Source organism: Protomyctophum bolini (genome assembly GCF_963924005.1).
Source record: "Protomyctophum bolini genome assembly, chromosome: 20".
NCBI classification, from domain to species: Eukaryota; Metazoa; Chordata; class Actinopteri; order Myctophiformes; family Myctophidae; genus Protomyctophum; species Protomyctophum bolini.
This window is the reverse complement of record NC_137881.1, coordinates 22165467-22182015: the sequence shown is the minus strand read 5'-3', so window position 1 is coordinate 22182015 and position 16549 is coordinate 22165467. Positions and strand designations below refer to the sequence as shown.

Below are 16549 nucleotides of genomic sequence, written 5' to 3'. Positions count from 1 at the left end.
ATTATACAGCACACAGCACTCTTACTGCTGACAGCACACCCAACCCTCAATTCTCTTCTCTTCTCTTCTCTTCTCTTCTCTTCTCTTCTCTTCTCTTCTCTTCTCTTCTCTTCTCTTCTCTTCTCATAATGAACGGCATCACTCTGACACAGATCGTTCTGTTTACAATCACTCTCTTTTCATAAGACAGTATGACGCATTGAATCTGTGATACCTGCGATAACATAGTAGCGCGTGTGTGTGTGTGTGTGTGTGTGAGTGCGTGCGCATGTGCTAGAGAGAGGACCAGAAGAGAGGTGAAATAAAGGGAGAGAGGCACATTTCAGTGAGATAGATTAATCTGCGTAAGCAAGCATGACACATCATCTGATCACTCGCCCACCGCCTGAGGCAGAGCCTGAGATACAGAAATTACATGATGGTGGGCAAAACATTGTCCCGTCCAAGGGTGTGACGTAAGATACACAGGTCTAAAACATCATCAATCAATCATCAATACATACATACACAGAAATCGATTAAATTAACATACATATTGACATGAAGAAGTAAATGTCACAAGGATCAGGCTGGGCGAGGGGCTGCGTATACTGGGTGAGGGGGTGCGTCACCATTCTAAATTTAAGTTTAATTTCCACACAAATAATTGCGATTAACGATTTCATTGTGTTTCTTTGGCATCCAACACATGGAACATTAATTAGGCTTTTAACGTTTGGCTTTTAGGCTTTGTAATCACAAATAGCACAGGGAAGATATGACAAATGACTTGAATATACAAAATAATTACAAACAAATGTAATAATTTTGTACTTGTACTTTGTATAAATGTATGGAAACGATTGACTATTATGAAAGGGTAATTGCGATTATCTCAGATAATTGCGATTAGATCATGTAATAATTGTGACGGACTCTCTGAACCCATAGTCTGAACAGTGTACAGCGTTCTGCTTAAACGGACAGTCTAGAATGAACTATTAGAATTGAGGGCGTATGTGTTAGCTTGTGAGCGAATGCGTTTTGGAAGGTGACTGTTGTGTTGCCAACGGCCTGGCCACACTGCCAGCGGCTTGACCTATCGCATTGCTCCATCGTGTAGAGACGTGGCTCAGGTCACCCCTGTAAATGACGTTTCCATCCACGGCACCCCTGAATTACATACACTTTATAGCAACTTTTGTCATATTAACGGTACGTAATTATGTATACATATGTGGGTGACAGCCTGGCCACAGTGCCAGCTGCTTGACCTATCGCGTCAGATGTGGTCCCGACATCCGTCGCTCCAAATATCGGTGTAGTCAGACAAAAAGCCAAAACATTCCAACGGAGGCAGCTGTAGCAAACATGTGGGAAGCAGTTATCACCCCGTCCTGCGCTGTCCTGGGTTTGTCTTCTGGCTGGAAGAACAGATCCATTGAGTGCACTGTCACAGGAGCAGACAGAGGCAATCATATGTTATGCACACAAAGGCCCATATTCATCATGAATTCATTCAGATTGGTGCATCTTGGAAAGCAGCCTACATTCCCTGGACTGTGTCTCTGCCCGCCTTGAGAAATGCTTTTTTGAGAGGCTGGTTTTGAGGCGTCTCTCTGTCTTTCTGTAGTGCTGTTATAGTGTAGTGGTTCTCAAAGGAGGGTCCGGGGACCCCCACAAGACCTTGGTTATAGCATCAAAAATCACTTTAACCACTTTAAACCGTATATATATCAACTATATTTTTTAGAGGCCTCAACCTTTGTTCTACAAAGCCATTGACAATGTGTAAACACAAACATTGAAGACGAAGGTGAGGACGCAAATTCTGATTGGCCGGAATGAGATGATATAATGTATGATTTAGTAGGTTTATTTGGCTCCTTTCTTTCTTCCATGAATTTTCCGGTTCTGTTTCAATTTACTGTTTCTTGACTGTGAGCGTCTGTGACGCTTTCCCCCATTCGTTACAGTTGTATTGTTTCCATTCCATTCCATTTTATCCATCATTGCTTGTTTCTTGCATGAAACTAAATTTGTAACAAGATGTATTTATATCGGCCACATGATGTCTTATGTTGTCATTTAGTGCCCTAATCAAACTTTATAGTCCATAGACTTGGCTGGCAAATGATTTGCGTCCTATGTGCTCTAAACAAACGTAAATGTAAGCCATGCATTGGAGGGGATAGCGCCCCTCAGAAATCTTGAAAAAATGTGGAAAGAATTGAATATTTATTGGAAACATTTCAACTACACAAATGTTACAGTCCCTGCTACCTGCGACAGCGGGTCCTTGACATGAAAAAGTTTTGAGTTGCTGTAGGTTTTCAACCCTTTTCATATCAAGGTCCTGTATTTATTCGGCATTTGAGCCACGGACTTTGTCCCCAATTCAATGTGTATGATGTGGTATAGGAGAGACAACAGACAAAATAACAATTCTTCTACACTTCTTCTTGTAAATTAAGTATCACAGATGTTTAACAATAATCTTGAGAGGGTAAGATGGAACCAAATGGACCCGCAAGATATGAGGTGAATTGGAACTGGGGACAGAACTGTGGCTGTATGGACTGTAATAGTGACTGAGTCCTCTACTGTGCCATATACTGTAGTGCTATATTCATTCATTTAGCTGGGGAGCCCTGTCAAGGACCCCTGGGGGTCCCCACACCCCACTTTGAGAAGCACTGTGCCTCAGTTCTGTTGTAGCATATATTCAGCCCGGCTATAGGTCGAAGGTCAGCTCTCTGTAGTTGTTGGCCTTATAGGGTTGAGAGGTCAAATGCCACGAGGTCACGTCTCTGGCATGGTGGCACAGGTGGATTTTTGGGAGGCGGTGGAGTGCAAACCGTGGCCTAATGCTAGTCCAAAATGACTAAACAAAATGATTGTTCTGAGATGTAGGCTAGTGATTGGGACGAAAGAGACAGACATACATCGACAACATTATAGCTCACAGCTAGCTGAGATTAAATCAAATATAGGTTGAATAATCAAACATACTATAGGTCATTCAATTCTTGTGAAAGCCCATCTCTATTGCTTTTAGCTCAGTCTGAAGAAATTAAGAATGCACTGCAATTGGTACAGTTTGGGGGACAAAATTCACAATTAGATTGTGTCCATGATATCGGCCAAAGCCTATACCCCAAGGTCATTACCCCCTGGTGGGGGGGTAATGTGAGCGTTGATTGCCCCATGCAGCCCATCCCTGCACTTACTGTACAACCCCCCCCCCCCTCCCTCACACCCACCCACCCATCAGCATGTCGCACAGCACCGGGAATCCCCCTGGGTCCAGGCAGGGAGCGCTCTATTTTTAGGTGAACGACAGGCGGCGGTGAGGATCGGGGGGGCCGGAGGGGTGCAGAGAGAGAGAGAGAGAGAGAGAGAGAGAGAGAGAGAGAGAGAGAGAGAGAGAGAGAGAGAGAGAGAGAGAGAGAGAGAGAGAGAGAGAGAGAGAGAGAGAGAGTCAGACAGAAGTGCGGCTTCCGGAGACGGAATCTCGGGGTACACACATACGGCCGCCCGTATTTATGTGCCACTGTATAACTACTACAATGGTGGAGTGCTGCTTCGCAGGGGCCGACCGGCACTCGTGTGGAGAAGTCTGTTCGTGTATAGGTACCGTGTGTGTGTGTGTGTGTGTGCGCGCTGTATGTGTGCACAAAGACTGCAGAGTGCTTGCACATATCGGACTGTGTGTGTGTGTGTGTGTGTGTGTGTGTGTGTGTGTGTGTGTGTGTTTGTGTGTGTGTGTGTGTGTGTGTGTCTGTCTTAACCTGTAAAGCCCGTTCGCATATAGCCACAGGGGGGTATATTTGGCCATGTGTAAGCCATACTACTTGGGAGCATGCATTATATGCTACGCGCTACACCCGTGCTATGAGAGAGAGAGAGAAAGAGAGGTTGCGATACAGTGGGTGATACAGTGCAATGTGGCAGTGCATAGCTCAGATTGCTGCCTGGTTGCCGTGGTGGCTGACTGTGACCTTTGGGACGTTGGAACGTTCACACCAACACGCTCAACCCACAGAACACACACCGTCCGGCTGATTGATGATATGGACAACTGCATGGTGGAGGGAGAGAGGGAGAGAGAGAGAGAGAGAGAGAGAGGGGGGGGGGGAGAGAGAGAGAGAGGGAGGGAGAGAGGGGGAGAGAGAGAGAGAGAGAGAGGGAGGGAGGGAGGGAGAGAGGGGACGCCATGGGCTCAGGAGGTAGAGCAGCCGCTTCCCAGTTGAACTCCTAATTGTTCCCGACGTGCAGCTTAGTGCCTTGCAGGGTTTCCACCACCATCGGTGTACAAATGTGTGTTTGAATGGGTGAATGAATCCATAGTACTCTAATCTATATAGTATATAAATGCAGCAACATTTACAGGGATCATGCCGATTAGATGGTGTATAAAAGCTTTGAGGGTTTGTGTAAACAGTGTCCTATAACACAAACATTTAATGCCATTGACAATGAATGGCCAGTTTTGAGTGTCTGTCCTAACACAAGACCTTGACAATGAATGGCCAGTTTTGAGTGTCTGTCCTAACAAAAGGCCTTGACAATGAATGGCCAGTTTTGAATGTTGTCCTAAAAAAAAGCCTTGACAATGAATGGCCAGTTTTGAGTGTTTGTGTAAACACAAACATTGCATAAACACAAACATTGTGTAAACACAAACACAATGATCATAAGAGTGCCCCTCACTTCACACAGGTGTGATCTTTATTGTCCTATTAGTATGAAAACTACACTCTTGTTTTGCTTCTATAATGTCTGAAGAAAGCAGAACAAACTTTTTTTGTAACTTTTACCTGTGCCACAGGGAGAGAGAGAGAGAGAGAGAGAGAGAGATGCAATGAATAAATTGTTACAAGTATCCTTTTCAGAATCACATGATGATATTAGACTACTGTGTTATTGCCCTGCGGTGTACTAACAATGGACATGAGTGTGCAGTATGAAGCAGATCAAAGGAAATGAGAGCGATAGGAGAGGGATATGGCTCATCATTAATTTGAATTTCCTTAAGTTCACCAACAGTACTGTAACTCTGCAGTGTGTCCTCTCATCGTCCAGCTTCACTGTTATTAGTCAACCAAAGGCCACAGAGCTGTCAAGATCTACAAGCTTGTAGATCTGATATTTTCTGAAAAGTCGTGAAACTTTACTTAAGTATGCTGCTACAGTATAAGTACAATTTGGAGGTATTTGTACTTTATTTGTACTTTACTACATCTCAGATCCAAATATTGTACTGTTACTCCACTACATTTATTTGAAAACTTTAGTTACTAGTTACTTTTATTATTACAACACATAAGACCACTTAAGCCCTATATATATATATATATATATATATATATACACAGACATATCGGCCATTTGAAAATTGCCGATCTACAAGCTCACAATGTGTCACGATGCGACACATTGTGAGCTTGTAGATCTGCTATTTTCAATACATTTTAGACATTTGACAATGTTAAATGGGACATTCTGCATAATGCTTTGTTTCTACTTTTGGTACCTTAATTACATTGTCATACCAATACCTTTGTACTTTATACAAATGCCTTTGTACTTTTTACTCAAGTAAATTTTGAGAATTCCAGACTTTTACTTACTTCTGTATTACAGTATTGATAGTAAAGTGAAACATTGGGAGTACTTTTTCCATCATGAGCATAAATTTAGCATCTCAAGAATATTTTGTTATCGTTGGACTTGGATAAGATTTTGTCCACAGCTCCATGCTGTATTGTTGTGGTACCATATAGGAGAGATCACAGGCAAACGTTCAAAATAAAACAAAATCCACATTCTCTAATTGTGTATATTTAACAATATTTGTCGAGACACAGCCAAAGCATTTTCCAGGGGGTCCCCAGCCAAAGACATTGAGAACCCCTGGTATAGAGCAGGGGTCTTCAACAGAGTATTTCTACACTGCAGTACTGATACTTTTTACTTACTAAGTAAGACATGTGGGTACTTTTGCCACCACTGCCTCCTCCAGTATGTGTTGTTCTGAGAGGAAGTGTGGACTGTGCAGACACACTATCCTCACAACAGGTGCAGCGATGCATGCTGGTCTATAAGCACCAGGAGGGAGGAGAACGCAACCCTCGTAACCATAGCGATAGTTGCCGCCACATGCTTCCCTCGCGTATACACAATCAGTCCTTCTTTAGACCCTACAGTATATGAACTTTGTTGAACCGGGGTCTCCCAGGGGTCCATACTTGGCCCTTTTACACCCTTACACTGCGGTGCAACGTGTTGTGAGCTTATAGATCTGCTAGTTTCTGCAGAATGTTTGCCTATTTTATGACATGCCCGGAATATGAACACCGCATGGGGCTCATGTGGGTCAAGCTGGTTGTTCTCAAAGTTGGGTCCTCTGAGGGGGTTCCAGCTGGGGTCCCCCCAGCTAAAAATCATTTGAACCCCGTATATATATTTCATACAGTGGTAATTCAAAAATTGCAGATGTAAAAGATCACAGCTTATCACTTTGTGCACTTGTATTTGTATTTTTTTAACAACAAAAGTGTTGAATAATTTAGCATGTTTTAACAGTCTTTTCTTCTGTGGGGTTTCTCTCTCTCTCTCTCTCTCTCTCTCTGGACTGATGCATCTCTCACTCTGCCACCTGGCAACAATCACGTCGACCCCCCCGGTTCATTTCACGAGGCAGTGAAACTCTGCTCTGTAAATTCTTGTCTTTATTGGGTGTCCAGCACACATGTTTCGCTCAAGACGGGTAGCTTAGCATCTGAGTCTTGATTCGGCTCGTGTTCCAGGGGTCGCATGAACGCAGGTAAACCGAGAATGCACGTCGGATTGGTATCTCCGTCTGCCGCTGTGGATCTGACGGCTTCCAGAGGAAACCCTATTCCTGCGGTCAGAATATAAAATGTAACCAAAACACACATGGCAGTCCATGTGTGTTTTGGTTACATTTTATATTCTGACCACAGGAATTTTAGATAAGAGGACCTTCAGGCTTTTTATTCGCTTTGGTCAGTAATTCAGGAACGTGGATTTGAATGGAAAACAGGTGCAGGGGAGGGAATAGGGGCGTGGGGATCAAGCTTGGGACTATCTAACTAAACAGATTGAAACGGTCAACTGTTTTCAACCTGTCGCCTCTAGTATATTGGGCTTGTCATGGGCAAAGGTTTACAGAATTAGAGAAAAAGACTGTATCATCAGAGCACAGACAGACAGACAGACAGACAGCGATTGGAAAGGAGAATCATGCAGAAAAGTATTTACTATTTTGTGAAATAAGATTCAGGGCAGGCTAAGCCCTATGTCCCAATGTTCTTTCTCCTCCTGCGCTCTCTCTCTCTCTCTCTCTCTCTCTCTCTCTCTCTCTCTCTCTCTCTCTCTCTCCCCCCCTACCCTCTATGTTTCTCTGAGTCTGAATCAGTCCTGTCAGCAAACGGCTCCCCTGCCTTTTCATCCCCAATTACCGGTAACCAACCACGGAGGCCCTACGAAACGTTGAAAACCGGTCGGGCAGCCAGCCGCAGCAGTAAGATTCTTTGGGGGGGGACACACGACACAAAGAAGCTCTTATTCAAAGTGATCTGCTTGTCAACTGGTGTATCAGCGATTGGGCATGGCCTCACCGTGGGGGTGGCATGCAGGCAGCCTGGACAAAGATGTCCAGGGCCATTCTGACCAGAGGGGCTCTTGCTGAAAGTTGAGTCCCCAAGTTGGCAGTCGGTTAGGACGTTATTGTTTGGTTTCGGGGGGATGACGTGCTTGTATTTATAGGCCCCGGTATCTCATGTTTTATTTTGGCTGAGGTTGAGGAGCTGGGCGAGTGGGATGTATCGGAGCCCCCCCATTGATTCATGGCTTGTGGTTGCCATTGGCTTGTGGTGGACATCTTTGTCAAATTTCCATTGTTGATGCAGGTCTGTAACTCTGAGAGTGTTCACATGGAACCAATTCCAAATGCACTCTCAGAGTTACGGGGTTCCTTGCAAATGAAATGTTTTTAATGTGCATGCAGATGAGATTAAAACAAGAAACAAGAGGAGCCTAAAGTGCGAGGTGTGTTTGTGTGCATTTGTTTACTGTGCGTGCACGTGCGTGTCTACATGTGACCAGATCCATACCGTCTGGTTTGCACTGCACAATGTGCCCTGTGGAATTCCCTGATGATCTAACTCTCTCTCTCTCTCTCTCTCTCTCTCTCTCTCTCTCTCTGTCTCTGTCTCTCCTCATCCTCTGCAGTGTTTCAGCAGCAGGCGGTCCACAGCCCTCTGGAGCAGCAGCAGAAGCAGAAGGGAGGCCCCATCCCCTGTCAGAACTGCGGGAAGCCGTGCAAGGGAGAGGTGCTGCGCGTCCAAAACAAACACTTCCACATCAAGTGCTTCGTCTGCAAAGGTATAAACGAAACACGACCCCCACCTCCTCCTCCACCCCACCGTGACCTACCGCAACGGTGCCTAGGACCCCCCCCTCCCCCTCCACATACACACACAATTGTCACACTGCCAGAGACCACTTGACACTTTTGGTTGTGCAAGCTCACAGAGAACATAGCTGAGCCTGCTAATGAATGCTTATGACCTTGAACGTGAGACTTGACCACTTTCAAGTTAACCCGGCGTCCCTATTTTGGTCTTGTCACTTATATACATATATATATGCCCACTTGTATACAGGGCTTAACACACGGACGCGGGCGGTGCCCCCAGAGGCAAATTCATAGCATTTAACTTTTTTTCATTTTTTGCCGATGGGCTCCCAGATTGGTTGTTTATTAGTACATTGAGGTGAACGGTAATCGAGGGTATGCGTGTGACATCATCATCATACCAGGAAGTTAGGCGGGAACGCCTACCGAGTGGTTAAAAGAGAAGTCCTATCTGATCGCATTAAACGATTTTAAGCGATATTAAATTCACTTTGCCACTCACATACTCTCTATTGCTGATGAAAGGGACATAATAGTCTCTCCCCCTCTAGTAAAAAATGGACAGATGGGCCGCTAGCCTTGACATGCTAATTACACTCTGCAATGGATCAACCTTGAGTCAAGTACTTTCAAACTTGTTTGAAGTTTCACCCTCATAAAAACGATTTAAATGTCTTTTCGGCTTCCTTTACTCGTCGTCAAATTGTTTGTACTGTGAGCGTATCGTGGTGACTCACACCATGTGTCTCCTGGTCCAAGCAAAGCTTGGACCTTTCATGCAGTGCATTCGTGAAGAGGGCTATTTCACGTTTTAGCCCGCTATTCAACAACACATGGCAGCTCAGTCGCTCGCTGTACTTTGGTAAATGGTGCATTTATATAGCGCCTTTATCCAAGGCGCTTTACATAGATTTTGCATTACATTCACCCATTCACACACAAACGCATACACCGACGGGAGAGGAAACCATGCAAAGCACCAACCTGCTCATCAGGAGCAATTCTGGGTTCAAAGTCTTGCTCAGGGACACTTAGACACTACCTCTGGGGGAGCCCGGGATCGTACTGGGAACCTTCGGCTACTAAGCGGCAACTCCGCTTCACTTCCCCCATAGAAATGGTTTAAGACGCCCCAGAGCCTCCTTCGGCTGATGCAGACGAATGTGCTTTTTGTGCAAGCAGAGACAACAATGGCAGCACATACAAAATCAGTCTCTTGTGCAGTGAGAGACATCACTTAGACAGCAGATATCGGTACACGTGTATACATAAGTGATAGTTCCAGTGCAGCAGCAGTAATCAGTCATGTGATTCCCCGGCCAGCAATGAACAAATGGGCACCATGCAGTAGGCCGTCATGCTAGCACATTGATTTTAAAGCCAATAGCGCACGGCTATTTAACAGCTGTTGGCTTTAAAGCGGCGTGTGCTACTGAAGCGATTCTCAATCGTTTTCGGACACGACCCCCAAAATAATCAACTGGGGACCCCCCCCCCCCCCCCACCCTGATAAGTATTTGAAATTGGAAGAGTTGAGCCATTACATTTAGTTTGACTCAAACTAGACAATCTACAAGCTCACAATGTCTCACAACGTGAGGCACTGTGCAGATCAGCTATTTAAAAAAAGCCTCTTTCTGGTATTATTTGACAATTCGGCCAATGTTTGACCAGTTTTTACAACATAGTTTGTTGATTTGCTTTTGATGCAGTATAATGGTTCAGACCACAGGTTGAGAACTATACTGTGCTTGTGGTGCAGTGGTGCAGTATGGCAGCCAGGCAGAGAGAGAGAGAGAGAGAGGGTAGAGTAGAGTTTAAAGGCAAGAGGTCAGGTCAGGAGCAATTCCACAGCAAGGTGAGGCTTAATGCTCTGGGTGTGTATGTATAGGGTGATCCCATAGCAGCGCTGTGTGAATGCATCTGTAAGTCCATATATCATTGCTGTCTGGTGGAAAACCTCATAAATAACCTCTGTCTCCAAGTGGATCCAATATAGTCACTATTCATTAATCATTGGTATAAAACCCACATAGAGAGACTTAACCACTTCCACTTTTACTTAACCTATTTAGACCGTGACGCCGATTCTAAAAGCGCCTTCTAAAGCCTAACCTTAAAAATTCTGTTGGAAAGCTCCTGGATTGAAAGGTGTAACAACATAGGTTGCAACAACAGATCTAATAGGTGAACACAATTCAAAAATCACAAAAGTAGCAGATCTACGAGCTCACAAAGCGATGCACCAGGACGCTTTGTGAGCTTGTAGATCTGCTATTTGTGATACTTTTGTGGAAAGAAGGGAATTAATATACAACAAAAAATGCAAAAAGTTGAAATATTGAGGATGATATGAGGTTTCTGCCTGACGGCAACGATATGCTTGGGACACAGTCTTGTACGTGTGTAGCGTGGATTTAGTCTCAGTTTTAAGAGATTAAACGGTATTAGAACGGGACAAACTATAGCAATAGAACACATGTTCAGAACCTTCAGAATCTTCCATAAAACCCTAAAGGCCAATTCATACTCCATTTTTAGGTGTTACCCAAACACCTGAATGTTGGAGTATGAATTTGGCCTTAAAGGTTTTGCATATTTCATAACGGCAAAGCTTAAAGCCTCAACGGGGAGGGGGGGGGGGATGACCTTTTCCCGCTGTTTCACAAATCACAGATCAGGCCGGCGTGGTCTAATAAAACATTTGCAGTCATGAGATTTGTTTTTGTGTGCACGTGACACACACAAGCGCAGTGTTTGTGCATGTGTGCTCTTTGGGTGTGTGCAAGTTTTCTTTGGTCTTCAGTGCATCTCTCTATCACTCACTCACTCACACACACACACACACACACGCACACACAGACACACACACACACACACACACACACTACACGCATACACACACACACACACACACACACACACACACATACATACACACACACACACACACACACACACACACACACACATACACACGCCCCTCCCCAGATTGGCCTCTCTTCAATCAGTCAGTCTCTCGCCACTAGGCCATGTGTCGGCGTCCGCTGTTATTATCAACACACGCTCTCGTCGCCTGGCAACCGCGAGGGGTGTCTCCGCTGTCGTCGACTTCCTGGAGTTTATCGCCTTTTTTATTCTGACACCAGTGACAGACTCCCTGTCTGCACCCAGATACCCACCCGCCCTCTCCCTCCCTCCCCTGCCTAGGAAAGGAATTAAATATTGAATCCAATCCAGGGGTGTCATCATGGACAAGAACGTGATAGGAAAAGAGCCTTTCATGGCTGTTGATTATTATTATTTAAAATAATTGAATAGAGCTTACAAGGGACTGAGAAGATTGATTGATTACTATATATTAGGGATGTACCGAAAGGGAAATTCTTGGCCGAAACCGAATAACGAAAATATAGGAAACAGTTGGCCGAAAACCGAATATCGAACTTAAAATAATAATCACTATTATGGGTCCATAATACTTTTATTCAGCACTTTTGAATGCATTAATTGCATAAACTATTCGGTGATATATTTTTGGCATATTCGGGCTGAAACCGAATTGGCCGAAAATGCATTTTTAGCCATTTTCTGCCGAATATTTTCTAGAAGGTTTTCAGAAACCTTAGGTTAGGTTTTAGAAGGCGTTTTTATAATCGGCCTCAAGTCTAAATGAGTTAAATGATAAATTGTTGATATCTGTTTTATAATCACTCTTAACGGCTGCACCCCAAAGCGTCTGTCTTGGGTTGTTGTTATTTTCCCTGTGATGGTATAAGAGTATTTTAAGATAATTTTATTTTTATTTTCTTCTGCGTGATTTGATCAGGAAACGGCTGTGGCTTCTCTTTTAAGAGGGTCTTAATCAGGAAGCGTGGGAAATGCCAGGCATCCAGCTGGTTGTATTAATACCACTCTCTCTCTCTCTCTCTGCCTGCCTGGGGGTGTGTATACAGTACACCTAATGTACGCTTCAATATGGCAGTGTCATGCGCCGGAAATATTTCGGTGACGCGTCTTATGTCGTGGGCCATACAAGGATACATGCAGCCATGCAACAGACACATGCTGTACAGTACACAACCCCCCCCCCCCCCCCACACACACACACACACACACACGCACACACACGTACACGCACACACACACTGCACCAGCGCATGCGTGACCACACCTTTATGCAGAATTCCAACGCATGAATGAATGCATAAATGAGATGTGTAATTAATTTGGGTGATTAAACATGGGAGCTTGTGTGTGTGTGTGTGTGTGTGTGTGTGTGTGTGTGTGTGTGTGTGTGTGTGTGTGTGTGTGTGTGTGTGTGTGTGTGTGTGTGTGTGTGTGTGTGTGTGTGTGTGTGTGTGTGTGTGTGTGTGTGCGAGCGTGTGCGTGTGCGTGTGCGACAAAGAAAACTTTGTAATTTGTACTTTTGAATAATTGAGCATTTAAAGGGCCACTTCACCCCTTTTGCAACCAGATCTTATTTTAATGATGTTTGGGAAACACTTTCCTGGGGTTTTTACGTGGGTAATATGCGTATTAGTATTTCAAAGTGTCCATGGGCTCCATGATGTCATGGACACTGGGCTCACTTCCTTCCTGGACTACAATTCCCATAATGCTTTGGTACACTGCTCCTCCTTGTGGATAGGGGGAGGGCTGTCTTACTGAGACATGTAGTCCAGGAAGTAAGTGAGCCCAGTGTCCATGACATCATGGAGACACATACCGTATTAACCGCATATAAGAACCCCAGGAAAGTGTTTCTTGTAACCCAAACATCATTAAAATAAGATCTGGTTGCAAAAGGGGTGAAGTGGCCCTTTAATCGAGTTAGTATATATTTTGTCCACCACTGATACTGATAGAGGAGAAACTGCTCACTCCGAGTTTTATCTAATATTTCCACATTCCCCAGATACCCCTCTCTCCCTCCGCTCGGTCATTCATCACAGTCAGAAAATGTAGGAGTGGGATGTTCACTTCTGTGTGGGGTTAAATGGATAGAAAGGTATATCTGTCTCAGTCGTGGAGACTAGTCTTTGTTTTCTGGAAGGAGGGAGAGAACGAGAGAAAGGGTGCGATTACTGCGATAAAAAGATATGGACAGACAGACAGACGGACGGACGTGACGGGTGTGTGTGTGTGTGTGTGTTACTCTATGCCCCATGACAGCCTATTAAACAGCTTCAATATTGGGCGGTGTATGAAATATATATGGGCCATGTGCTCACTACTATGCGCCTGTGACCTTGGGGATGTTCTCATGTTTGAAAAACGTGCACGTGTGTGTGCACTGTGCACTCATACCCTATATACCTATACATAATGTGTGTGTGTGTGTGTGTGTGTGTGTGTGTGTGTGTGTGTGTGTGTGTGTGTGTGTGTGTGTGTGTGTGTGTGTGTGTGTGTGTGTGTGTGTGTGTGTGTGTGTGTGTGTGTGTGTGTGTGCATGTGTATGTGCGTGCACGGGCCATGTCCACAGAGAAGGCTGTGTGTGATGCCCGCAATGTTCCAACCTATCAACCATTGAGGAGCCCACTGCTCAAAATGTCGTCTGCGTTAATGGCACAAATAGCTTAGCTGAAACAACGGTAAACGTTGGTCTTAGGTTTGAGGGACACCATGAGGACCATCAGAAACCCAGGCGCTCCTCTCCGAAAGTTGAACTGCTTCCTGTTTCCAAATGCATGGCAGACGGGCGCTGCCAGACAAAATATACATGCACTCTCGATCGACAAAGCCATTAAGAGCCATTAAGTATGTATGCGTGCGTGCGTGTACAGTACAGTATTTGTGTGCGTGCGTGTGTGTGTTTGTGCCCCAGGGTCGTCTCATTTCCCCCCGTCTAGCTGGTGACCTTGAATGTACAGTCTCTTCAAGTCGGTCGCCATCGATCCTTGTCTCCGCAGCAGGACTAGCCTTGGTAAATTCCTCGGGTCGATGCTAGCTCTGACAGGCACAAGAAGTCTCGGCGGTCCCTGAGCCGCCGAAACCTGTGGGACGCTCAAATTGCTAGCAGACCGCTAATGAGGCAATGGGCTGGGGAGAGCCTACAGCATCGGCCTGTCTATTGTCTGTGTTTCTCACCGATGCACACGAGGACATTCTCAAACTATTTAATTCCAAGGACTACCGTAATTACTCTGAGAGTGTACGAATGCAACCAAAATGGACCCGTAGCTAAGGGTCCATTTCTCGGTACAATCTCTAGTGCACGCGCGGTGCAGTACGCTATAACCCAGCTGCAGCCTGCACGCAGTATGAGCATGTGTGTGCGCGTGAGTCGTAGATGAGTGTGTGTTGCCGTGCCCTTCCTTCCATCCATCGCTGGATGACGTGCGCGCTCTCCTCCGGTCCCTCCCGGCGAACACTGTGCTGCTTCCAAGAACACGAGGATGGTCCAGAGGCCAACACCCGATGAGAACATCACAACCAGCTGCTAATGTTACACCACCCCACTCTCCTAGTGCTGGAAAGGAACTAAAGCAGATGTACTCTATACTCAAGCACAGTACTTCAGTTACTAGTTATTAATATTATTTCAAAACATACATTATAGCCGCACTTCATTTCAGCCATTTGTAAATGGCCGAGCTTGTAGATCTGCTATTTTCAAAAGATTTGTATACATTTGAAGACGTTATGCTTAATGCATGCATACCTCAAGTAGCTACGCTTTGAATTCCAAATTCTTATTTGTAACAGAGTATTTACACATATTGCAGTATTGATACATTTATTTAAGTAAAACATTTGAGTACTTTTCCCCACCACTGTTGTTACATCTCTCTCCCTCTGCCAGCTAACACCATGTCACTTCCAGGAAGGAATACATTTGGGCTGAGTCAGAACACGGATAAACGAGATTTACCGCTAGACTGCACACTTATAGGGGCCGCGTCCTCCGAGACATTTTCTCCCCCGGTGAACACGCCAGGCACTCGCCTAAAAACGCGTGTTGATCTGCTATTTTTGTGCTTTCTTTTGTAGTATTGACGTGGAGGTACAGTATATCAAACATATAACATACCCTATAGGCACACTGCACGTTGCGGAGATGAAACGTGTCGTTCTGAGACGTTCTGAGAGCTTTGGTTTGGCTTCACAGAGAGTGTCACGTTGAGGATTATGTTGATTATGTGGACATGGTCGTGTTTGTGTGAATGAGATTGTGGTGTCTGTGTGAGAGACTCTTTCATGTGTCCCAGACTCCCATAAGAACCAAGATTATTGGCTTTGTGCAGAAAGCGTACACGTTCTAGGGTGGGGCGTATTACTGTTGTGATGAAGATGCGATGGTCCTTCCACAGAGTGAAAGCACATTAGCCCATTAACAGCGGGAAAGCATCTCAATCATTTTACAATTTTTTTGTTGGCTGTTCAAAAACAGAAGATCTGCTATTTTGGAATTTTTTAAAACACCTTTGAAGACTAAGTGCTATTATTATTCTTTACCCCCCTAAAACATGATCATCAGGTATTATGATTATAGGAGGAAGATTTTATTTTAGTTTTAGTTTTTTTCTTAAAAAATAAAATAAAATTATAAAGTGTACATAAAGTGTTAAAATTATGTTTTTATGTGGCCACACCTACAAGTTCATTAAGTTTACCTTATCAAGGCTTTCAGCTTTCAGGAAGGAACCAAAAATACACAGGCAAGACATATTTGCAATAACCACACCTGGGGATCTATTAAGAGTCTATAGACCTAGATCTAGGTGTGCCCCGAGATTTTTAGGCTATGAAAAGTGTGCCCTGGGACAAAAAAGGTTGGGAAACACTGTATTAGAGTAATGTTAACTCCATAGATATTAGATACATACAAAACAGAACATGTACAAAACTATGGCACGCCATATTTAAAGTGTGAGAACTAGTGATTAGAAGGCATTAGTGGAGTCGGCCTCGTGCAGGTGGTAATGGGTTAGGGATTACACAGTGAATTAAAATCTGTCTCATTTTTCCGCCAAACCAAACGGAGCTCTTTGATGTTAGCATGTCTTGTTGTCTGCCCTGAGGCGTCCGGCTAGCAGACGTAACTTGATAGATATTGACACAATTTGGTGCCAAAACAACAAGATGTTTCCTCATTGTTACAGTGCAGTGTTTGTTAGCCAA

At 44.5% G+C, this 16549-nt stretch overlaps 1 protein-coding gene and 1 long non-coding RNA gene across 2 annotated transcripts in view; one reads left to right on the top strand and one right to left on the bottom strand.

Moving 5' to 3' along the window:
• The window catches only part of LOC308335551, a 522414-nt gene that overhangs the window by 492109 nt on the left and 13756 nt on the right, over positions 1–16549 (bottom strand). The gene's annotated exons all lie outside the window — the stretch shown is intronic.
• ablim2 (actin binding LIM protein family, member 2) overlaps positions 3486–16549 on the top strand; it is a 76212-nt gene continuing 63148 nt past the window's right edge. Inside the window, exons 1-2 of the mRNA XM_080792604.1 lie at positions 3486–3612; positions 8239–8391. Of these exons, the coding sequence (XP_080648730.1) occupies positions 3525–3612; positions 8239–8391 (241 nt within the window). The 5' untranslated portion in view covers positions 3486–3524. The remainder of the gene's footprint in view (positions 3613–8238; positions 8392–16549) is intronic.